The sequence below is a fragment of the Myripristis murdjan genome, chromosome 3, assembly GCF_902150065.1.
Source record: "Myripristis murdjan chromosome 3, fMyrMur1.1, whole genome shotgun sequence".
Lineage (NCBI taxonomy): Eukaryota > Metazoa > Chordata > Actinopteri > Holocentriformes > Holocentridae > Myripristis > Myripristis murdjan.
Window position 1 is genome coordinate 41,556,750 of NC_043982.1, and position 25,459 is coordinate 41,582,208.

Consider the following 25,459-nt stretch of genomic DNA (forward strand, 5'->3'; position numbering starts at 1 on the left):
TTGTGTCGCCCTTCCAAATATTTGCACTGGCTGCTGGGTCTGCAGGTTAAAATTATTGCACACTGCAGGCGTGACGCTGGAAGCTGCGATGCTGGATGAAGTTTATGACGACATTCTTTTCTGGCCTAAATGAGGTGGAGCCGAGGACGTTAAACTCACAAACTCATCTGGGTTTGATCAGGCGTCATGTGTCCAGTACCAGCCAATCAAAACATGTCCTGATATCGGCGCAGGACATCCCTACTTATGGAGTAATCTTTAGTCTTAATTTATGATTACGCCTGGCTCATATATGAATTATAGTTCTCGTAATTTCTGAGTGACACACAGAGACATGAGCTGAGTCCCAAAAGCACGTTACACACTAACACCAAGCAGAACCCGCTCACTTCCACACATTATGGCAGTCAGTAAGACGGAAACACAACACACTGCACTGTTTTTACTAACCCGGAGGCGACGCTACAGGTCAGCTGACTTTGGTGCACTGCAAAAACGCAAAATCTTACCAAGATTATTTGTCTTATTTCAAGTCAAAAATGTCTTATTTCTAGTCAAAATATCTCATTACACTTAAAATAAGACATGATCACCTCAGAGGTAAATTGTTTTTAGACGATTTTCAAAAATTCGCTTGTTTCAAGTGAAAATTTGCTTGTTTCATTGGCAAAATTTGCCAGTGGAAAAAGTGAAAATTCACTTGAAATAAGTGAAAATTAGTTAGAAACAAGAAACAATTTTTGCCAATGAAACAAGCAAATTTTCACTTGAAACAAGAGACAATTGTCTAAAAACAAGTTACTTCTGAGGTGATCATGTCTTATTTTAAGTGTAATGAGATATTTTGACTAGGAATAAGACATTTTTGACTTGAAATAAGACAAATAATCTAGGTAAGATTTTGAGTTTTTGCAGTGTGTCATGTGACCATCTGGATGTTTCTGCTGCCTTCCAACTTTCGAACCAAATTTCAAAAACATCAAGTGTACCGATATCAAAAAACATGCATCTCAACTGGTATTTCAGTTCATGTTTGGTTGCCATTAAAGGCAGGATGAGTAGGATTTGTTGGTTGCGGCTTGTAAACACAACATTCAAAGCTGGCGGATTTTTGTCTCCTAGGATGGCGATGGAAAACATTCCTTCGTCTTAAAAAAAACATTCCTTCGTCATCCTAGGAAGCTGTGGCTGTAGCTTGACGCTGCATCAAGCTGTTTCTCTGCCCTGAGACAACAGCAGCAAGGGGAAAATCACGAAACTGGCATTTCAACACATGAATTAAGACCCTTCCATGAATGGGTGACAGAAAAAAAAAAAAAACTGGCCAGCCGGCACCCCTACCTGTCCAACAGAAAACAGGCCAGCTCTTCATCCTCATCCTCTCCTTCAGTGCTGTCCAGCGGGCGAAAGCCAACCTCACATTCACAGTGGGCAGAAACCGCACCGTCAAAATAAAATACCGAGCCGGTTGAGTGTGTATGTTCATGAGTTTACTGCATTTTCATATTTTCACAGTGTGAGCACGCCACATACTCTAGAATGAATATGTAGCATGCCTTTGGGACACAGCTGCTGAGTCTCTCTCTCTCTCTCTCTCTGTCTCTCTCTCTCACACACACACACACACACACACACACACACACACAGTTTAGCTGTCCACTGAATCTTGGCATGACTTCTGCCTCTTTATAAGTGAGTTGTGTGTCGGCTGTACAGGCCAATCTGAGAAACACGACTTGTGCTGCGGGTGGAGCAGGTTATAATAGAGCTGTGATGGTGGCAGGCCCTCCTCTCTCTCTCTCTCTCTCTCTCTCTCTCCTCTTCCTCTACCCTCTCTCGCAGCTCTGCCACCACTTGTTGCGCTCGGCGGCAGAATCCACCAGGATCACAGCCTCAGTGAATCCCTCGGCTGATCTTTGAACTGCTCCTTTAGCCGAGCCGCTGACCGTTGCCCACGGTGTAATTAGCCATGCAGGATCCTACGAGGCAGCGCGGCCCTGCCGGCGTCGTGATGTCATGCTCACAAGTCAGAGCTCCCGCTGCCGTGTAATTGTGCCCTGAATAGTTATGCAATCGGCCATTCCAAGTGTGCTTGTCTGTGTGTGTGTGTGTCTGTGTGTGTGTGCTTTGGGCTTGCTATGTGGAGTAACTCGCAGGTCTTGATACTGCAGCTGAAAGAGTGACTCAGGCTCGGAGATAGAGGAGTGTCGGGATGCAGACAGCGTGATAGATGGCGACCTTGGGGTGGAGATGGAGATTTTTCTTTTGAGAGACCCTGGGCTAGACTTTCCTCGAAGGCGCATGTGGCTCGTTTGATCAATGCCGCAGCCCGCAGAGAGGATATTACCAAGGTATCTGAATGATGGAACTTAGTGGTTTGTATTCTCAAATGAAGACAAGCGTGGGGGAGGGTGAAGGGGTGGGGGGTGTTTCCTGGGTCGAGCAGCTTCGTCTTGGCTCCGTGGAAGTCTTGACGAAGCGAGAGCAGAGTGAAGCTCCTCCACGGGATGAATCACAGTCATCTGCATACGGGAACCCTGAGCGCCCAGAAAGAGAGTCTGGGGGCTGCATCGCACCTCTTGAGGCTGAAGAGCTTTCCATCAAGCCTGAAGTCTGCCTGAACGACCGCTGTTACGCACAGCACATATTTTGCCAGTGACAGCTGATGAAAAGCACCTGCTGTGAGACCGCTGATTGCGAGAAGTGGCAGACGTGCGACGCGCTCGAGTGTTTTAACCCGTAAAGAGCAGCTCGGCAGCAGAACTCCGCACCGCTGCGTCTCAGTGTTGAGCTTAAGTCCTTGAAGTTTAAATCTTCTCAAAGCAGAGGTGTTTGTCGCATCACATTAAAGATTTGAAAACTGGATTTGAATTCAAAGAAAATTGAAGTTTAATGAATTCAAAAAGTAAAACTGCATGATCCTGAGCTTCGCCTGTAATTAACTCAGAGTACTCACACTCAGTCCATAATCATGACTCAGCAGGGTGCTGGTTCAACCAGATGAATCCATATGGAAGCAGATGGGAGGAAAGGTCATCTAAATTGTTATTCTCAATGCTCAACATTCAACTCGTAACATTCAGTTTGCAAAATTCAGCTTGTAAATTCAAAGCAGAGATCCAGGCTTCTAAGGAAATAATTTAACAATAATGATTTATTTGTACAGGACTCTTTAAAGCTCACAGTTACAAATTTGCACCAGGAGCCAGTGTCGCACTCACATCTGGTTGCATGTAGTTTTATTTTATACACACACCCTCTTTACATGCAAACATAATTTACTCGTAGGTTTCTCCGGACGGCACACAGTTCCGTTTTCCAAATGTAAACTCCTGCGAGCCACTCCCACCTGACCACACGCCACAACAACACTTCACATGGAGGCCAGGGCGGATACTCCAGCTCCTTGCTGTTCCTTGTTCCATCGCCAAAAGTGATGCCAGCAGCGCCCCCTATCTGCCACATTTTCACCATCAGCGATCTGCTCCTGCATGATTCCCACGAAACCTGAGAGTCCACAGATCGACCTGTTGGTGTCTGGCTCATCACCAAAATCACTGAACCAACAGCCAAAGAAGAGCAGAGAGAAACTTTGACCAGAAATGATGTCATACCTTTACCGTTTTGTGATCAGAAGCTGTGGGCAAACATCTGACATTTGCAACAAAGCAAACCGCCTGAAAATGGGTCAGTTTGACCTGGGGACAGACGTCCTGCCTCCGTAAACAGACGGCGTTAGGGGAGGCGGCTGCGTCCGTGGCAGGCGGGAAAGCAGGTTTCACCGAAACCGCCACATATTCACATATTCATACACAGACATCGATCTGCAAGATAGGAAGACAAACGTGAGTACAGTTGTCCCTCGCTATAACGCGGTTCACCTTTCGCGGCCTCGCAGTTTCGCGGATTTTTTTTAGTGCAATTTTGCATGCTTTTTTTTTTTTTTTTTTTTTTTTTTTTTTTTTTTTTTTTTTATACAGCGCATTGTGTTCTACGTCCTGATTGGCTAAGGGACTGCAGACCATTGTCAATCAATCTCCTCCGTGCCGGGATGTTTTGATCTTTGGTTTCATTCTATAATACTGGACTTATTTTTCTACGAAGGTTTGAACTTTGAGAGTGTTTAAACATAGAGAAGAGTGAGAAAATGCCTGTCTGAGAAAAGTGTATAAAGTGTGTATTGAGGGGTTTTACAGCCTTAAAACATCTAGAATAACTGTAAAAAATAAAGCGGACTACTTCACGGATTTCGCCTATTGCGGGTTATTTTTAGAACGTAACTCCCGCGATAAACGAGGGACCACTTTATACATATAAATAAACAAGACTAAAGTTCTTATAAAAAGGCTAGAAATGCTAAAATCAAGCAAGACCTTATCGCATTGCTATCTCCCAGGTTTCTATTTGGTTTCTATTTTTTTTTTTTTTTTTTAACTCGCTTAACCTCTGCCCCCTGGCCCTCACCTCCCAGCTAATTTGCTGTCACATTAACAGTTTATACCTCACCGCATTTTTTATTTTTTGAGGGTTGGCAAGTTTAGTTTACTTTTATTTATTTATTTTAATGCTCAGTTTGTATTTGTCTCAGTGTGTGTCTTTTTTGTAATATGGGGTGTTTGTCAGATGTGAGATTCAAAAAGGTCAGAAAAAGTATATTGTGTAATAAAAACTCACCAAAACATCTCACCGTTTCAAACATCTTGATCTCGGTGGGACTCTCCTGATTAAATAAAGGTTATTATTCTCTCACTACAACCAGAAGAGATTATATGGAGACTTGTGATAACCAAGATATTATACCTCTGCCTTATTTGAGAAACATGAGTCCATAATTAAAGTTTCCAGCAGCCTGTACCGAATAACTTTGTCCATGAAAATCCATGATCTCACAGTGGTAAAAGTAAAAGTAAAACAAATTAAGCATGCGCCTTATTTTCTTTGTTTTTCCTTTATTTGTAATTTGGCCACATTGCTCGCAGCTGAGAAGAGAGCGGAGGTTTCTGCCCGAGCCATCAGTCACCCGTCAATGGACCATCAATACCTTATTCATATAAATTAATTCTGCTGGACTGGGAAAGATGATAAATCATACGTATGACAGAGGCGGGCTGAGATAAGGTGTGTGTTGGACCGCGCTCCACAGACGAGTCTGGATCAGCATCAAAGGTTAAAAACAGTTCATCTCTCCAACATTTCAGAGCAATGCAGAGCGGATCGTGTACCTTCCAAGATGCTCGGTGTGAAACTCAGCGGCAAAAAAGCATAACATAACAATTTCAGTCACCCGTCTGGAACGATGATGAAAGTCTGCTGTGAAAATAATACACAGGATTTTGGTTTAATTACCTTAATCCAAGTATGTCTGTTAACTCATTTGGCCCACATAAACTCAGACAAATCCCCAAATTGAAGTTGTCATTGAATTTAACACAGGGTTTTAAAATACCTAATATTACCCATTTCTACAATTAGTCATCATCGTCATCACGAGGAGCTGCCAAGGCCTCGCAGACGAGAGATGAACACGCAGGAATGATGGGAATCTGCATTGTGTTTGCCTGTTTGTGTTGTACGCTCTTTGGGTCGTAGTTATGACCCTGATTTTTTTTTTTCCAGCTGATGTTAAGATCTGTCTTAGTCAGCTTAACCCAGTGGAAAAAATATCATTTTCATCCCCAAACACACATTTAACAGATGTTTTCTTTACAAGGAGTCTGGGGTCGAAGTGAAATCCGCTCACAACCTCATCGCCCTCGGCCCGGGACGAGTCGTCTGTGCTCGCCAGACATTAAGGCATCTTTATATATATATACACTACTCACAAAAAGTTAGGGATATTTGGCTTTTGGGTGAAATTTATGGAAAATGTAAAAAGTTCACGCTACAGTGATATTATATCATGAAAGTAGGGCATTTAAGTAGAAGCATACACTGGTGATTTCCTCATCTCAAACAATTTCTTGAAACAAAAGCCAAGAACAGTGGTGGATATACCACAACAAAAAATGTCAGTGTCAATAACTTGTCATGTGCCCTTGAGCATCAATTACAGCTTGACAGCGACGTCTCATGCTGTTCACAAGTCGACTCATTGTCTGCTGAGGCATGGCATCCCACTCTTCTTGAAGGGCGGCCCTCAGGACATTGAGGTTCTGGGGTACAGAGCTCCGAGCCTCTACACGGCGACTCAGCTGATCCCATAGGTTTTCTATGGGATTCAGGTCTGAGAAAGTGCAGGCCACTCCATTTGAGGTACCCCAGTCTCCAGCAGCCGTTCCCTAATGATACGACCTCGATGAGCTGGAGCATCAAACACCTGATGTGAATTTTGCCGTTAAACTCCTTGTTAGAGAACAGCAACTTGTGCAAAAAGGACTGAAACATTGAACAGTTGGACATGTGCATTCAAAAGTTTACAGAAGGTCACATTAAGTTCACCTGTAAAGGTTAGAATGCATTTTAGGTTCATCCTGAAATTTCACCCGAAAGCCGAATATCCCTAACTTTTTGTGAGTAGTGTGTGTATATATATATATATATATATATATATATATATATATATTTTTTTTTTTTTTTTTTTTTTTTTTAATCATTGGATCAAAGATGGCTGATGTTTTTTTAATTTAAGGTTAACTTGAAGCCATTAGAGTAAAGCTTTGTTCATCGGGGACTGACTCAAGTCAAATCAAATCAAATCAAATCACACTTTATTTATAGAGCAGCTTTTGTGCAAAATTGCAATGCGGGGTGCTTAACAACACAATGAAAACACAACAATACAATGAAGATACAAGCATGCATAAGAGATGATAAAATAAGAAATAGAGACCAGTGAGGCACAGAAGAGGGATTAAAGGGGATTAAACACGAAAAAAAAAAAATAATAATAATTAAGAAGTGTTGAAGGCACTACAGAAATTGTGCATTATGGGTCAAGTATCTCTTTAAGAAAAATATACATGTTATACAAAATCCCATCAGCTGGACAGTTTTAGCCTGTAACCTTGGTAACAGTAGTTTGTCATAATGCTAACAGGCTAGCTGAGTAGCTTGTAAAGGTTTGTTTTATATTTCAGTGAAAGTCTCTGCACATAAACTGATGCTGTTTCATGCGTGTTTGGGGCAACGTTATTATTGCTGACGAAAACTAAGAAAATAATGAAAACTAGGTGTGAAAAACATTTCTGTACACTAGAATAAAAATAAAAACGAGGCCTTACAAAAAAACTGATAACTAAGTTTACAAAACTAACTAAAATAAACTAAAATTATAGGAAAAATGTATAACACTTTGGGTGGATATGATATCTGTCCTCCAGTTTTGTGCCAGTTTTACACCAGCAGACTCTTTGTCAGGTGACTCTTACACCTGACAAATGCCCTGTATCACAAAAAAAAGACCAAGACTGACTCTGAAACTCACAAAAACTAAACCAAAACTGAGCCTTTTCATAGAATATAAACTAAACTAAACCAGCCAACCTACTTTAAAACCTAATTAAAACTAAACTGAAACTGCATGATGATGTTTACATTTGACCATAAATCACACTTCAGGCCGCTAGCTAGCCTCGGTCGTCCAGCTGATGATGATGATGATGATGATGATGATGATGACGATGACGACAATGATGATGATATTGGTTATTTCAGCCCGTCAGTAACCAGGCTGTTAGAGAAAAAGTCCAGCGGTCTTGGAAACGATCCTGAGCAGGGATCATCTCGCCCGGAGTTTGTTAATGTGGCATGAAGGAACAGGCGGCGCGTCCATCTCAGCACAAGCCAGATATTTCATCACATTTTTCCTCTTCCTCTTCCTCATCCTCTTCCTCATCCTCTTGGTGTTTATTTGCTTCAGCTGCAGGCCGGCTCAGTACAACACGTTAAAAATAACCCAGCAAAACGAGCGAGGTCCAAACCAGCACATCCGGCCAGTGTCCCAGTAATAGACCGGACGCCAGCAGCTCTGTCTGTGTGTGTGTGTGTGTGTGTGTGTGTGTGTGTGTGTGTAGGTGTGTGTGGGTGGAAGTCGCTCTGTCAGGCATCAATCTGAGCGTTTTCCCCCTCAGGGACAGTGAAGTATCTAAAGGCTAACGTTCTGCTGGTGTCCACAAATAAATCTCAGATTAGTTACACTGAGTTTGGCACAACTGATATTATTTTGGCTGTTTTTTATTCTAATGTCGATTCTTATTAATGAGATGTGCAAAAAAAAAAAAAAAAAAAAAAATGTGTGTGCAAGTCCAATTTTTTAATTATGAGCTCTGGTAGAATGATATAGCCTTCACACGCTCTTATGTAATTTGTGAAAATATGGAGTTTGACTTGGCTGGACCTTAGAAGCCCCATGTTCCAATGATTTTTTTAAAAATTTATTTTATTTTATTTATTTTAATTTATTTTTTTAATTTCCAAGCTGGATTTCATGCATCTGATTTCTACCGGTTGAACTTTGAGCGCTGAAAAGAACAACTTGTACGCCTTTTTCGCCATACAGAAAACTAATTAATCTCTGTGAATTAACACCTGACGAATATTCTGAATTATGACTGTAATTTTATACGTTTCAATTTCAGGATTGTGTATTTTTAGTATCTGAATTTCTTAGTCTTGGATTTTCAACTTTAGAGTTTTAGAAAGTAAATTAAAGTCTGACAAATTCATTTATCAAAATCAGAATCAGAATACTTCATTGTCTTGTATTGAGTTAATTGGGTAGTTTTTTTTTTTTCATTTATATGATAATCACTGTGGAAAAAAATAATAATACATTGCATTATATATCAATACGTTTATTTTTTCAAACACTGGGAACTGAAGTCTGAAACTAAATCTGTTGTGGCACATGTTTACCTCCATGCCATTCGAGTAAAGCAGTTAAATATATGAGGGCAGCAGTTCTGAAAATGTCAGCCATATTTAGATTAGAGCTGCTTGCATGCATATAAAAGTACATCACCATAATCAATCAATGATCAATAACAAAAACAGATGCTGGAAGTTGTTTTCTGTCTGGAGGCGAACGGTATGGTTTATTTCTATTATTTCCCAAAATCTGTAAGTCATGAAAAGGAAAGCATGTCTCCTTTGTGAATACCAAAACACTTCAGAGGAGCTGTTGTGTATTTATGTTTTGTGTTGAAACTGAATGTGCAGTTTCAGTACGCTCCACTTGAGCTGTGCTACAGTGCAACAAGTAGCCCCAAGCTTTAGTTTAGAGAAAAAAAAAAAATCATTACCTTGTTTGTTTTGTTTTATTTTAACATTTTTAACCCAGTTTAGCAAACCAGCTGTGGCGAGGAGGTCCTAATCAAAATTTTCAGTCAACCTGACCTTTGCCTCAGTCTTGCCAGCAGCATGGAGACGCCGCCCGCCTGCTGCTCCACACTGACTGCAAACCCTCTGCATAGCTGGAAACCATATTTGCATCCCTCCGGTGTTGTGAGTTGCTTTTCCAGCCTGGCCATAATGATAAGAACAAGAATGTGAATAATAAACTGTATTTGTAGAGCAGATTTTCATACAAGAAATGCAGCTCAAAGGGCTTTACGGTACAGAAATCCCATGCAGCAAGATTTTCGCATGTAAAGGGACAGAATGAACATGTAAACAGGGTTAGAGCGCCAGAAGATGGAAAATCAGCTGCTTTTCTTCAATAGTGTACCCTCTTTTATCAACTTACAGTATCGTCACGTTAAACAATAAAGTTAAAAGCTGGAATACCTAGAATGCATGAAATTAAAACATTAAAATGTTAAAAAAAAAAAAAAAAAAAAAAAAAGCATGCACAGTTGGTAAAAGCCTCAGCAGCGTCGCAAGCCTTCCCTCTGGGGCTGTACTGGCGTGCAGAAGTTCCTCTTGCTGTTTGACTGTTTCTGCAGATTTGTTTTCAAGGTCAGGACACTCGATGCTCTGCAGGGAGCAGCTGGCTGCTAGAATTGCCACAAACACCGGTACACGGCTGAGCTCACCGTCTTTAATTCCCTCTGGAAGACAAAAGAAGTTCAAGTCAATCAGCGAGAGGCACATTCATCCGCCGCTCTCCCTTTGATCCTGGGAAGTTAGTGTTATTTAAAGGGGAAGAGGTTCACTGACTGCACCTGTAATCGCTATGTAATTGCTTCAGAGTGATTAAAAGAGATGGAGGCTGAAGCCGAATAACAAATACCACGAGAGCAGGTGATTGTTAACTATATTACTGTTTTACAAGGTTGTCTTTTTGTAAGGAGCTGCTCGAATTTGCTTACTCAAACCAAACATCTGTTTCTGCTGCCTATACACCAGCGTGCAATCTGTTTATGCATAGGCTCCGAGGCTTTTCTGCTGTTGGTTTTTAGCATCGCTGTGTTGGTTCACCGCCGCTGAGCTCCATCAGGTTTTCCACGAATCAGATGGCAGCTATCACTCGAAAGCCCTCACTCTCCGGCTTCAGAAGTTGACCGCAGATTAACATGTTAAAAAACGTGTTTACCCTTGGACTTTAGTACGGCGCTTAATTATCGTCTAGAAATTATCCCTTCATGTTTCAAAGATCTTTTAGGGGGTAGCTTTCCTCGCAGGATTTGGTGAGTCAAAGTCGGCGGGAAAAAAAATGCTTGATCGAATCTTTGAATCTTAAACCAGGGCTTTGAAGCCATGTCCGAGAACTGAGATTAGGCCAGCTCTGTTTTAGCGGGCCTTGGATAAACTTTCCAAACACAGGGTCCCTTTGTTGTACATACAGTTGAAGACTCCCAGTAAATGGCAGCTTTCCTTCATGTGCATTTTTTTTCCCCTCCTCCTCTCTCGAAAATTGGCCGTTTTGAATTCCTGCATCGTATGTTGGCGCACACTCCAGTTAGTGTGGTAATCCCTCCACTGTGCCGCTTTAACTTGTGTTTGTCCTTCGTTGTTATTGGAGAGAGAGCCGGTCTCGATTTTGTCCTGCCAGTCAGAGTTTTGAAAAGTACTTTCTAAACTACTAACCGCATCAAAAAGAAACTAAATTACGCCCGAGCTGCACTAGAATAAGGTAGTGATTGATTCTTGATAATAAAAAAGCAAATAGTCATATGCATGAAAGAACTCTGTATCTTCATTGACTGTGAAATTAATAACTGTGAGTGAGGTTGACTGAGAATAGAATACGCTCATATTCGTAGGCATTAACATTGTCATTACTCACTGTCATACTTGTGAAGTGCACACGTCATTAAACAGAAGGAAATGGTCAGCATTATGCTCTCTTAATGCACTTTGCAGAGCGTCTCCAAACAGCAGCGATGCAGCCACAGGCCCTGCACACTGGAAACAGGACGTCACTGTTTTGAGGATTAAATAAATGGGGTGAAGTGTCTTAGATTAATAACTATAACTGCAATACTATATGCAAACTTTATATCTGCTTTGCTTAACAAGGGGCTCACAGGATGAGTTGTGTTTAAGTCTCACTTCACTCATAAATGTGTTTCTATTCTGTTTCTGTTCCTTAAAAATGTCTGACCTCGACTGCACTGACTTTTATCTGTGCAAAGTTTTATTTTAAGAAACACAAAACCAGCTGGAAATGGCTGCTTTACATGAACAATATGAGTGGAATCGAGATTTACTGAAAAAACTTTTTTTTTTTTTTTTCATGGTTAGATTTTCAAATATGGCCCAGTCAGGGGCGCTGTATATGGGGGAAAAGTTAGGACTATTCCAAGGGCCCTTGCCTGACAGGGGCCCCAAAAATAGGTAAAAACTAATATAAAATTGTTAAACCATTATCTAGTATATATATATATATATATATATACAGTACAGGCCAAAAGTTTGGACACACCTTCTCATTCAATGCGTTTTCTTTATTTTCATGACTATTTACATTGTAGATTCTAACTGAAGGAATCAAAACTGTGAATGAACACATGTGGAGTTATGTACTTAACAAAAAAAGGTAAAATAACTGAAAACATGTTTTATATTCTAGTTTCTTCAAAATAGCCACCCTTTGCTCTGATTACTGCTTTGCACACTCTTGGCATTCTCTTGATGAGCTTCAAGAGGTAGTCACCTGAAATGGTTTTCACCTCACAGGTGTGCCTTATCAGGGTTAATTAGTGGAATTTCTTGCTTTATCAATGGGGTTGGGACCATCAGTTGTGTTGTGCAGAAGTCAGGTTACTACACAGCCGACAGCCCTAACTGTTAAAACTGTTAAAATTCATATTATGGCAAGAACCAATCCGCTAACTAAAGAAAAACGAGTGGTCATCATTACTTTAAGAAATGAAGGTCAGTCAGTCCGGAAAATTGCAAAAACTTTAAATGTGTCCCCAAGTGGAGTCGCAAAAACCATCAAGCGCTACAACGAAACTGGCACACATGAGGACCGACCCAGGAAAGGAAGACCAAAAGTCTTAGAGTTACATTTAAGCCACTTTAAGGAACTAAGGGCTGCTTTTTCATAGAGAAAAACTTGTAAAGATGTAACACTGACGAACAGAAATGGTTTTTAGGTGCTTGATAAGTGGCTGGAGGGGAACTTTAACCAAAAATAGGACAGAGTCAAACATCACACTGTGTTTTCTCAGTGTCCAACACCCATTAAAGCCTTGTGTGAGAGTCAGTTTTTATTATACAATGGGACAGGAGTGTAATCGCAGGAGTGTAATCAATCCGTCTCAGTTTTACCCCAGCCTCTTTGATCGATTCTAATTTTAGAGTTAAATACCGATTAGACTAATGGTGGTGCTTTGACGCAGAAAAACATGTGGCCGTTGTCAGGTAAAAATCCTTGTATCTCCAAAATCTCAGAGTGTCAAGCGTCCGGTAACAAAATGTGAGCTACAGGAAGCTGCTTTGTTTTTAGCCTGATCGCTATGCATTCCTGAGTTTATCCAGTGGGATTTGAGAGGATTTTATAAGGATGGTAGCATTTTCTCAATCTGCTAAATACCATGCACTCCTTAATTTGGAGTGGGGAAAAAAAATATGAAAATCACAAAAATCTGACACTGATGTGTTTACTTCTAACAAAGACTCGATGAATATGCAAGATCACACAAATTCTTATGATTTTATAACTCTTAATGTGTTACACTGACAATGCCATCACACCCACACCTACAGGGGAATGTAGTCTAGATATGCCTCAGTGTAACCGGCAGCATTTGGTGGATTGCGCCTCCTGTTTTAATTCCATGCTGCTTTATAATCCTAATCCTTTTTCATGGTTATCATTTATCAATTCATTTTTATCCCATTTGCCACATCATTGACTCTAAGCTGAGGATGTTTTACAGTTTGCAGGGAGGGAAGCACTTTCTCATGCCAAGTTTGTCCTTTTATAAATCTCAGAAACTGTATGGGAGGGAATTAGCTGAACGGTCAGTGTTCAAACAGGACCTTACGAGGAGGGATGAAGATTAAGAAGCACGAGGACGGCGAGTTCAGTCAGGGGACTTCCTGGCAGCTGACCACCGGCCTGCCTTTCGCTGTTTGTTTGCCAACTTTTCCAATCACACACACTTCACAAATTCGGTTTAAATTGGGGAAGGAGAGCTTACCGGGTCTGCGGCGCTCAGTGCTGCTTTTCCCGAGAAGCTGCTGCAGCGTGCTATGCATATCTGCCTGTTTTCGCTCCCTAATCCTGTTCATTGGAAAAATGTCGCACAACCTTTCTGAAGCAGACGATGATGTCCTCGGGGGAAACATCTGATAGCTCGGAAAACCTGAGTCAATGTCAAAGTTAAGACTGCTCAGTGAAGGGGAGAGAGGCAGAGCACTCTCCAGCATTTGAGATGTCATGTAATCCATTGCACATCTGTCCTGAACAGAGCGAATTTAGGCTCCTATCTCCTGTGTGATCTGTCATATTTATGGTGTTATTGCACAGCCGTCATTCGAATGAAGGATAGTGACTGACATCCAGACACAGGCGTTTTGTTTTTCCATTTCTAATCTCTAGAAACACATCCCATTTTCTAATAATTTGATGGAGCCTTTACATCCATTGCAGGGAAATTGACTGAACTCGAGGTTGCATCGAATTGTCACATGTAATTAAATCTATGCAGCTTTTCATGTGTATTTTGCCATTACTAGTCTTGGAAACAGATTTGTATTCTGTGATAATACGGCAGCAGTTACTTTAACAAAGGCTGTGCCTCAGCTTGATTTAGTAATAGACTCTCAGTTTGTGTCTGGGTTATGTGCTCTGTGCTCCGACATGTCTGCCAGTCTGCGTCGCCCAAAGCCAAAAATGTTTTATTGTCATGACACTAAAGCAACAATAAACAATCAACTCAACTCAGGAATTTAAAGAGAAAAAAAAAACAGACAAACGCGCAGGTGGTTGTTTGGCATTAATTTAATTCAAATTAGAATGTCAGATTTTAATAGACATGTCATTGCATTTCTTTTATCAGCCTGCAGGGCCTCGTCAAGATGGCAATTTGGACGAACAGAAAACATGAAATTCGAAACCGTTTACGTTTTGGTGCACGGAGCCGTTGTCCTCCCCGAACGCATGTGGGCATCTCCCCTGCACAAGATTATTTGTCAGTCTGTCAGGAGGCAATAAACAAATGACACGCACGCGGTCACACGTCATGTACTATATAATAGCTTGGCCGGTGCCTAATCCCGAAATAGGAATCTCAAGAGTGTCAGGAATCAGGAGGGGAGATGCTATACATACACAAGTGTTTCATGTCTGATTACTTTGATGATGACTTGTTTTGGGGAATGTGCTCTGCTCTCAGCATGGGGGATATACAATGCTATTAGTCATGCACACAGGGAGAATATCAAAAACAACTCCCTTTAAAAAAAAAAAAAAAAAAAAAAAAAAGAAAAAAGAAACAAATGCACTGCTGTGTGGTTCTCATTCAGCAATCCAAACTAAATACATCAGATGATGCAGACTGAATTGAAATATCAAGTTCAGGAAGGACATTTTTTTGCTGGCAGCCAGACAGTAGTTGAAAAAGTATTTATTAGCAAAACAGTTCTTGGGGTCTGCTGATGTTTAGTTGTGGCTGCTGGGTACAAGTAATTAGTGTCAGTTTGATGAACTTTATGAAACCCAAGTTATGTTTTTGTAAATGCAATATACTGGAATCACGTCTAACGTATGTTGATATATACCTGACCATCTGACCATTTATGAATTAGGTTAATAGCTACATTTCGGAGGTACAGTTAATGTGAACTAGGTCCTGTACATGTACATATATGTTTTTGTCTTTATTTTGTAGATTGGTGTGAGTTGTTTTTGGTTGGAGTTTGTGTTTTGTTGTGTGGTGTGTTTTTTGTAATATGCTGTAATGTAAAGATAATTGTGTTGGGTGTGGACTCCAGGTAGAATAGCAATGGCCTTAGCCAAAGTTAATGAAGATCCAAATAAAGATAAGGATAAAGCCAGCCAGCCACCAGTCTGCCTCGGCTCACGAGCTTCAACCAATCAGACACACATCACAAACAGGCCCGTCTGTTTAAACAGGGAGGGAAACTTCGCTGGACCACCACCCCACCTGTCACCTGTTTGGATCTTTTCTGCTCTGTGGGGGAAAGTTGTAGTTTCCTCTCATAAAATCAGACTTACTGAGTCGCACGCACAGAGTTTACATGCAAACAGCTCTATTCACTGTCAAACCCAAATGAACATAATGTCATTCACTTGTCTCTTTCTGCCTCGGTGACACTGTGGCGCTAAATATAAGGGGGCGGACTTCCTGAAATCAAGTTATGTCCACTGCTGTGCAGCGATTATGGATGAATACATATCATTACCTTGACAACTTCTAAAAACGTACTCAGATTATGTGTTTGACAATTTCTCCACAACCTGGCGAACGCGTCTCCACAGCAAATGGAGCGCTACCCGCATGTTTTATCCCTGTAGGTGCTTCTGTTTACGGCTTGTTGTTTGTTATGATCTCCTTTTCCGCACCCCAAGACCCACTCACACAGTCTATCTTGTAGGCTATTTGAATTTAGATAATGAGATTTCAGAGGAAACCTTTAAAGGTTGTTGTATTGTGCATTTGGGATTTCTTCTTTAGATGTGGAGCTGGGGAGGGAGGGGTGGGTTTGTGGGAGGGGGGGGGGGGGGGGGTTGGCTCCAGCTCCTGCTTAAAGTTATTGACACTGACCGAAAATGAAAGAGCACAAAATCAATTTAGAAAAAAAGAAAAAAAAAAAAAAAAAACTAATCTACATCAAAGAATGGGGCCGAGAAAATCGTACAACCCATGGGTTTATGAAACCTTTTCAAAACCAATTACCTAAACTTGAAAAAAAGCACTGCTGTCAAAAAACAAGGCTGTTTTTCTCAGTTCTTGAAAAGTTGACATTTTGGAGATAAGAGTTTTTTTTTACACTGCAGAGCATCAACAATATAACCGTTTATCTGCAGGGTATTGTTAATATCTGTTTATAAACCTCCTGGGTTAAATGGATTTAAGTAGTTTACCACTGAGAGGATCCGATTTTAATGTAGTTAAACTGCCATTAAGCACGTGCCAAGTGCAGTTAATCAGTCATAAAGGAAAAAAACCGCCCTCATGAGAGCGTAAGTCTTTATGAGTGTGACAGACTAGAACATTGCTTTTTAGTTTGATCTTGTCATAAATGATAAATAAATAATGAAGTAAGCAAAATGTGAACTGCCAAACACATATTTGTACACCCCGTAACACGGAAGGAGAGTGTCTGGGGGGAGGACTGCCGCCGCCGCTGTCGAACAGCCCTATATGCTCCATAGCTGCAGAAATATTGTCAGTGTTGACTCAAAACGCTGGCAGTTTGTTGAATATTCTATAAAAAGCGAGCGAGCGAGCGAGCTGTTTAACTGTCCCGTCCCAGAAGACTTCACTTCGACAGTGCTGTGTAAGAGTATTCCATTTAACGATTTGGCAATTGCATATTCATTTCCAGGATTTGAATCGTACAACAAAACTTAGATTTTTGCTGTGACTCTCCTGGGCCACCGAGGCGGCTGAGCTGCTCCGTGCAGACAGGAGTCCAACGCTTTGAAGAGCGTGGAGCATTTAGGGGTTTCTATTTTTTTTGCATTTACAAGTGAACACTCCATAGCCTGTGATTATGTAGCTCCTCTGTATAAATCGTTCTGTTGCCGGCTTGTATCGGAAAATCTCCAGTTAACCGATGCAAATAAAATTAATTCAGTCACATTTAATTTCATGACCAGGGTACACCGAAACAGACTTAACGATCCCTGATCAAATATATGGCTCGCTCACAGTGGGCTTGGAGTTTTAACGTTACCTCAGTGTTTATTTAACCTTACAGGTTTTTTTTTTTTTTTGAGGAGCCCAAGGATGCAATTTGTGAATCCGGTTACACAAGCCAGGGATGGGCGTCCTGGGACACGGAGGCGTCTTGGGAATAAGAATAACAAGATAAAGAATCTCATAAAAGGAAAAGGTGCTTGTAAAGTACACAAAATCCTTTGAAGGGAATTCGCCCCTCAGCACAGAATGAAATATAGTTTGGTGAGATAATAGACTTCATATGACAGTTTGACCTGACAAACAGATAGATAGATAGATAGATAGATAGATAGATAGGTAGATGACAGCCTCATGAGACCTCAGACTTCAAAATTAAGGACTAAATTAAGGATTCAAACTTTCATCATCGCTGAAATGCAGCACACTCATCTATTTATGCTTTTTTTTTTTTTTTTTTTTTTTTTTTGAGACTCGAACTTTCCTTTGTTGATGATGCAGACCTCTGGGAGTGAAGTCAAGTCAAGTCAAGTTTATTTGCATAACCCATCTGGAGGGGCATCACATCGGACACATTATGAAAACAGAAAAGCAAAACAACAGCCCCCCCCCCCAAACGTGGAGCCCGACCAAGGACAAAGATGAAACTCTGAATAACTGCTGAGCTCAGTGCCGAGTCCACGCTCACATGGCGGGAAGCTTTCACGACGGGCTGTGTGTATCCTGCTATCTCGGCGGCAGCCACCATGTTGCATGTGCCCGCCGATGTGGAACAGAGGAATGGCAGGGAGACCGGGTCACCGTGTGTGTTTGGGTGGTGGTGTGTGTGTGCTTTTGTGTGTGTGTGTGTGTGTGTGTGTGGCTTCCAGATGACAGGCGAGAGGCTGTCGTAACCTAGGAGCCTGCAGGCGTGCGGTGATGGTGGTGGTTGTGTGTGTGTGTAGTGGGAGTGAGAATTTAGGTTTAGACAGTGGGCAAGAAGCCAGTGCATGACTGCATCATTGTGTGGACTTTGCAGTTCAGTGAAGGGGAGATTTGATATTTTCTTCCTCTCTGTAGGGCCTTCCTTTAAGCCAGAGCTTTGCCCAGGGAACACTCACAAAGGAGTCTTCCGCAGCAGCCGGCAGAATCCTGCTACGTGATCTAAAACCAATTTCGCTATTTGAATAAGCTAACACTTATTTTCTTATCTTCCCCTTGCAGTCCAAAAAAATCCAGGCTCAACTGAAAGAACTGCGGTACGGGAAAAAGGATTTAATTTTTAAGGTAAGCTCAAACTGAAGGGGGGGTGTGTGTGGGGGGGTGGCTTTATAGCACTTCCAGACCAGGGGTAAACAGGTACTTCAGACCACCTTGAAAGGATGATCCCATCACGGGAGGTACTCCAATTAATTCAGTCTGCAATTACAAAGTCCCTTCCAGCAAGGCGGCGGCGGCGGCCAGCGGCAGTCAATTGGCCGATGCCGATTTCACATACCGCTAAGTCTCGTCCTCTATTTCCTCCGCCGCAAGATCCATTCCATCCCTCTCAATCAAGAGAGGTATGTCGATAAATAATGTGGACAGCATCGGATGAAGCTGACACAGAATTATGCATCAGATACTTGGAATACCTCAAGACGCAAATTACAGACGACATTATGTAAGCCATCGGTACAATTCGGTGGGCAGCGCATATTCTAGAGCGCCAGAAATTTGCAACTCATTTGCATACTTTCCACGACGTTGTTTCCGTATGATGTAACACGGCATATAAATATTATAATATAATATCCCCCCCTCTCCTGCATACAGCACAGCCCCTCCCATTGCAAGGACTAAGACCTGAGTCTCACGTAATACTTATTGGCATTTACTGGTACAGGGGCTGACCTTTTGGGTCTTGTTTGCAGTGTTACGTTTGAGAAATGTCAGTTGACATTTCTGCCACAATGCGCCGTAATGCCGTTTCATAAACGTACATTTTGATCCCTCACACCCATCATTACTAAAGCTTTGTCAGACAGAACAGTGACAGAAATGAATAAAAAGGGCTCAAACTGCCACCACGGAAATTTATGCCTCCAGTGTAATGGCTGAATATATTGTCCCTGGGTGAACGTCCCTCCTTCTGTTTCTAGCCTATGAATGATGGATGCATTGACTTGTTTGCCAGTGTCACCGGCTGTAAATTGCTGTCACTAAATTGCATCAGTCGCTCAACCCAAAACAACCGTATTGCTCAATGTCACCCGACGTTTCACACGGGGCCTTTAAAACAATCCGGCGTCCGGTGATTTGCTGGTGCGGAGGTGAGGCTAATTTGAACACGCTCGTCGTCTTGTCAAACCACGCGCAAACAGTCACCAGCAGCAGTCGTGTGTGTGGGAGATGACCAACGGCCTTCTTTCTTTCTCCCGACGAAAAGGTCAGAGGCAAATGCATCGTTAACTCATCAGCTATTCCTCAGAAATCATCTCCATTCCCGTCTTCCTCTGTGCTCAAACAGCTCAGCGGGGGTGGGGGGGTGGGGGGCGCGATGTGGGGAAGAGTCATTTGAGATATGGAGAATGTCACGAGCCTCGCAGGGGAGACTCAGACGTCAATCAGAAGCACCCTGACCGTGATACAATCGAATTGGATGTGACGGTTGTTGCACCAAATCAAAGTGCATTTTGCAGCACAGTGTCACGAGAACTGAAGATAATGTCAAGAATACAATAGCTTGCAGGTATGGAGACAGTCAAAAGGCCAGACAAAGAATCGGCACGCTGCTCAACAATAGGGGGGGAAAAAAAGATCCTTTTTACTGGAAAAGATGTACTAACTTAAGTGATCATTGGTGCTCTTCAAAAAACAGTACAAAGCACTCTGGTGACAAAAGCTTGACAAAGTCTGTGTCTGGGGTTTCGACCTAATCCTCGATTGTTCTCCTCAGCGGCACACTTTAGGAAATCTGCCCCACACGTCGGCCCGAGCTCGGCAGCCTGAGCGCCTCGCGGACGCTGAGGCACGCTCTCGATGAGTCCGCAAGGGCTCAGGGCACTTCCACTGTAAAATCGCCAACTGCGTGACGGCTCTCTTGAGGAATATTCAAACCCTTTTACAGACTCTGCAGACTTCGCCTGAGGGAGGAACCCGCAGTTTGTGAGCTTATGACGTCAAAATCAAAGATACCGCGAAGCCTGGGAAAGTAAACAGTCCGCACACACATGACTCCAGCTGGAAGGGAGTTCACGCATGTGTGTAAAGATGCAGGTCGCTAGTGGTGATTCAGATTTCCATTTCAACAAATCATTTACAAAATAAAATCCTTAAAAAAAAAAAAAAAAAACTGCCAGCAGAATACAATAATCACACTTGTTTCGGGCATCATTTTTCTGAGAATGAGTATAAATATGTTGATTTTATCATCATTATTATTAGTAGTAGTATTGTTTTATTATCATGTAATATTATTTTTTATTTATCCATTTATTTTTTTCTTTATTTACTTATAGAAAAACAAGTGTGATTATGAGGCTAAATGACTTTTTAAGTTGGGAAATTTTAGCTGGCACACAATTATGTTTATCTATTTTTTTTTTTTCTGTTGAATAGGATTTCTAAAATGCTCTCAGGTGACATGATTATGCTACTAAAGCGGTTGCAAATCTGGCGCAGTAGACTGCACCTCCTGCCGTCGTCAAGGCAACATGTGACGTCACCGGGTCGCTGCCCGTCCCATTCGTCATATTGACACCGTCTGAGGCCGCCGCGTCGCTCCGTAATGCTGAAGACGCATGTGGCGTCAAAGAGGTGCTGAGGCCACAGGGCAGACGTCGTTAAACAGGAAAGATTTAATCAGGGCACAATCTATCAGCACAGATTACAGATTACATCATGTGTAGGAAGAAAAAAACACCAACATGGAAAGGCTCCATCTCAACAATGAAGGTTCACTAAAAAAAGAGATATGAAGGAATCAGTATACTACTGTATTACAGCTGCTACCATATCTGCCCATTTCTTTGGTAAATAAGGTTCTGTATTAATATAGTTAAGGTTAATACATGACTGTGAATTAAGTCATGGTTGATTTTATTCCATGCACTCAGAAAATAAAGCACATCACTGTACCTTTACGGGTGCAGCGGCTTGTCAGTGGGGCCTCTAAGGTGCAGCTTTTGAAGCCTTGACACTGGGAACTTATTTGTTGTACCTTATAAAGAGCAGCCTTGTTCCTATATTATAACTAAACATCACACAAAAAGTAAGGAAATTTGTGTTTGGTAGATTATTTCTTCGTTGTAACAATGCTTCTTGGCAATAAATCTTATACTGTTGGAACGCCTGTTTATTTCCCTTTTAAATGGGATGAGCAGCAGAGCTGAGTATGTGGGTTTCGCCCATGAAAAATTTGCCAAATCTTCTCTGCTAATGCCAAACAGCTTATTCTGCCATTGACTCTTGTTTGGTGTTTGGTGGATTTGATGATTGAAGTTTGAAGAAACAAGACATATTGGCAATTTAACGATTTATTCATTTAACAAACAGGAGCCTCAGTAGTGTGTGGAAGAACCAAACACAGCCACAACAGCCTGGCCCCTCCTCCTCATGCTGGTCACCGGCCTGCTCACACACTGCTGTGGGACGGCATCCCATTCTTCAACCAGCGTTTGTCACAAGTCAGCCAGCGTGGCTGTGTTGGTCACTCTGGCACCAACAGCACGCCCAAGCTGATCCCACAAGTGTTCAGTGGGGTGGAGGTCAGGACTGCTGGCAGGCCGCTCCATCCTCTCCACTCCCAAACTCTGGAGGTCGTCTCTGATAAACCCCGCTCTGTGGGGGTGAGTGTTGTCATCTTGGAGGATAGAGTTTGGTCCCAGACTGAGGAGATATGGAGATGACAAGCCTCGTTTTTCCAGTGAGGGAGATGCTGTCCCACACCATCACACTGCCTCCACCAAAAGATGTTACTCTATTGGTGCAGCAGTCAGCATAGCGTTCTCCGCGTCTTCTCCACACTTTGATCCTACGATCCAAATGCCGTAGGCAGAATCTGGACTCATCGCTGAACATAACGTTCCTCCACATGTTCAGGTTCCAGTGCACGTGTTGCCGACACCAGCGCAGACGGGCCTGACGGTGAAGGGCAGTCATGGCAGGCCTCCTGGCAGCCCGGTGAGACCAGAGATTGGCTGCGTGCAGTCTGCTCCGGACTGTCTGGACAGAGAGACGTCGGCCATATCGTGCTGCAAACCTTGACTGCAAATCTGTAGAAGACAGCCTACGGTAGCTAAGTGCTGACAGGGTGAGGAAACGGTCTTCTTGGGGTGTCGTCTTCTTGGGACGCCCACTTCGCGGCCTGTCTCTGACGTCCCCCGTTATATGGAACTTGGCCTTAACGTTGGAGATGGCACCAGGGCTCACTCCAAATAATGCCGCAACTCGGTTTTGTGGAACACCAGCTTGAAGTTGCCCTATCGCGCGGGCCCTATCCAGATCCAGTCAAACGGGGCATGCCGATTCTTGGAGCAGACACCTATTGACCACTGTAGCAGGGCCATGCACACACCTGGGGTACCAGAAGCTCAATACAAGAGTCAATAGCAACAGCAAAATAAGCTGTTAGGCACTGGCAGAGAAAATTTGGCAAATTTTTCATGGGCACCACCCACAAACTCAGCTCTGCTCCCCCTCCCATTTAAAAGGGCAGTAAACAGGCTTTCCAACGGTATAAGATTTATTGCCAAGAAGCATTGTTACAACAAAGAAATAATATACCAAACACAAATTTCCTTACTTTTTGTGCAATGTTTACATTACTGACTGTATTACCTATTTTTCATATCCACAAATCTAAACTTGGTTAATTTCAAAGCTACTCAATCACAAATCTACCTTAAATTAGTATTTTAACTGATTTGTGTATTTATTTGGGTATTTTATATATATATATATATATATATATATATATATATACATATATAAATTTAGCTATTCATTCCTTTATTTGACTGCTGATATTGGATCTTAACATTTCTAGGAAAAGGTACATATACAGTACAGGCCAAAAGTTTGGACACACCTTCTCATTCAATGCGTTTTCTTTATTTTCATGACTATTTACATTGTAGATTCTCACTGAAGGCATCAAAACTATGAATGAACACATGTGGAGTTATGTACTTAACAAAAAAAGGTGAAATAACTGAAAACATGCTTTATATTCTAGTTTCTTCAAAATAGCCACCCTTTGCTCTGATTACTGCTTTGCACACTCTTGGCATTCTCTCCATGAGCTTCAAGAGGTAGTCACCTGAAATGGTTTTCACTTCACAGGTGTGCCTTATCAGGGTTAATTAGTGGAATTTCTTGCTTTATCAATGGGGTTGGGACCATCAGTTGTGTTGTGCAGAAGTCAGGTTACTACACAGCCGACAGCCCTATTGGACAACTGTTAAAATTCATATTATGGCAAGAACCAATCAGCTAACTAAAGAAAAACGAGTGGCCATCATTACTTTAACCCTTATATAACCCTTTAACCCTTATATGGTATTTACATAACTCTACATGTGTTCATTCATAGTTTTGATGCCTTCAGTGAGAATCTACAATGTAAATAGTCATGAAAATAAAGAAAACACATTGAATGAGAAGGTGTGTCCAAACTTTTGGCCTGTACTGTATGTACTTTTTCCTGCTTGGGAACATATATGTACCTTTTTGGCTGTGAAATTTTCTTGAGGTCCAATAATTGACCCTAGGAGGGACATTTGTGTTGATTGTACCTTGGGGGACTCCCACTGCGCCCGTGTTTCTCACAGTGTGTACCCAATAACAGAAAGAAAAGAAAGCAGTAACACCGGCTTCTTTCTCAGTCGACGATCTTCCAGAAATCCTTCTCTGCTTGTCGGATCGCTCTCAGAAGTGAGGGCCAGAGGAAACGGAGGCTTGGCTGTGCGGTCCCAGCGCTAAACCCTAAACGTGTATAGGCGGAGGTGGGCTCCCCCTTCACTTCCTCAGCCACAACATAAAAAACGTTTGAGGGATGGAGCGTTCCTCTCCCGCGTTCTCCTGCGAGACGGCGTTTTTTAGCAGCCGTCTTCACTGTCATGCCTCTTTTTTTTTTTCAAATTTGCCCCAGAGCTTTTTTTTTTTTTTTTTTTTTCCACCGACTGAAAAAAAAAAAAAAAAAAAAAAAAAAAAAAAACTATGACGACTTGATGTAGCTGGTTGCCTCGTCTGGCAGAGTGGCTGGTACCCCACTGACCCACACAGGTTTATAATGGACTCAGCACAGAAATATGGTGCTTTCGACTTGGAGGCACTAACCCTGAAAGTCAGCATTTCTGGGTCACCGGCCATGTGCCTGCGGTCCTCAGAGACCTATCCTGTGATGATGTGTGTGTGTGTAATGGATGTAATGGCTCTCTAGTACAACCTATACTGCTATGCACACACATGAGTGCACCGACAAACACACACACACACACAAACGCACACGCCCAGTCTTCAGATCCTTCAGAGGAGACAAACCGGGAGCAGGCTGCATTTTTTTACTCTTTTGCTTTTAAGCCAATTCAGCCTGGACTTAAAATTATTCAGCAGTCAAAGCATTCTTTTAGTCAGTAGCCGGCGATATTTTGCACAGCTTCATCTCCTCTGTTCAACACATAAATAAATACAGAGCCTTTCATGACAGCTTTTATTGCTAATACAGAATTTTTTATTTTTTTATTTTTTTTACTGTATTCTCATCCCTAAACGCGATATCATACCTCGTCTCCCTTACCACTTATTTAACAGCAAATTCAAATAACATGACACCCATCTCTTTGAAGTAAGACGCTGAAACTTCACTTTGTCTTTCACTCAATTCACTCGGAAAAATCACGTGTTGTGTTGACCCGACAGTATTCCCTACATCCTCCGTCTTACAGAAGATAATTCAGTCCGTGTCGTAATGAATACCTCTACCTTTCAGATACCATTTAACACAAAGAGATTATATACAGGCCCTTTACGTCCATGATTAAAGAACTGTTCCTCGACTTTATTACGCCGGATTCCCTCTCGAGGATTGCCTGAAAGCCAGGAAAGGCTTTGTGCAATGGTCTCAAACTCCCTGTAATGGAAGAAAGGACCTTCTGAGAGAGAGATATGAGTGATTCTTTGGCTTCTTTGAGAAGTGATACTTGTGAATAATGCGCCGTCCTCGACCACCGCCGCACTGAAATACAAATGACTCATCGGTCAGCGGAAAACTTGAACATGAA

General features: G+C 42.1%; 1 protein-coding gene across 2 annotated transcripts in view; it reads left to right on the top strand.

Moving 5' to 3' along the window:
* luzp2 (leucine zipper protein 2) overlaps positions 1 to 25,459 on the top strand; it is a 190,525-nt gene that overhangs the window by 133,025 nt on the left and 32,041 nt on the right. For both annotated transcript variants that reach the window (XM_030076543.1, XM_030076552.1), the window contains exon 7: positions 18,420 to 18,482. In XM_030076543.1, the coding sequence (XP_029932403.1) occupies positions 18,420 to 18,482 (63 nt within the window). The remainder of the gene's footprint in view (positions 1 to 18,419; positions 18,483 to 25,459) is intronic.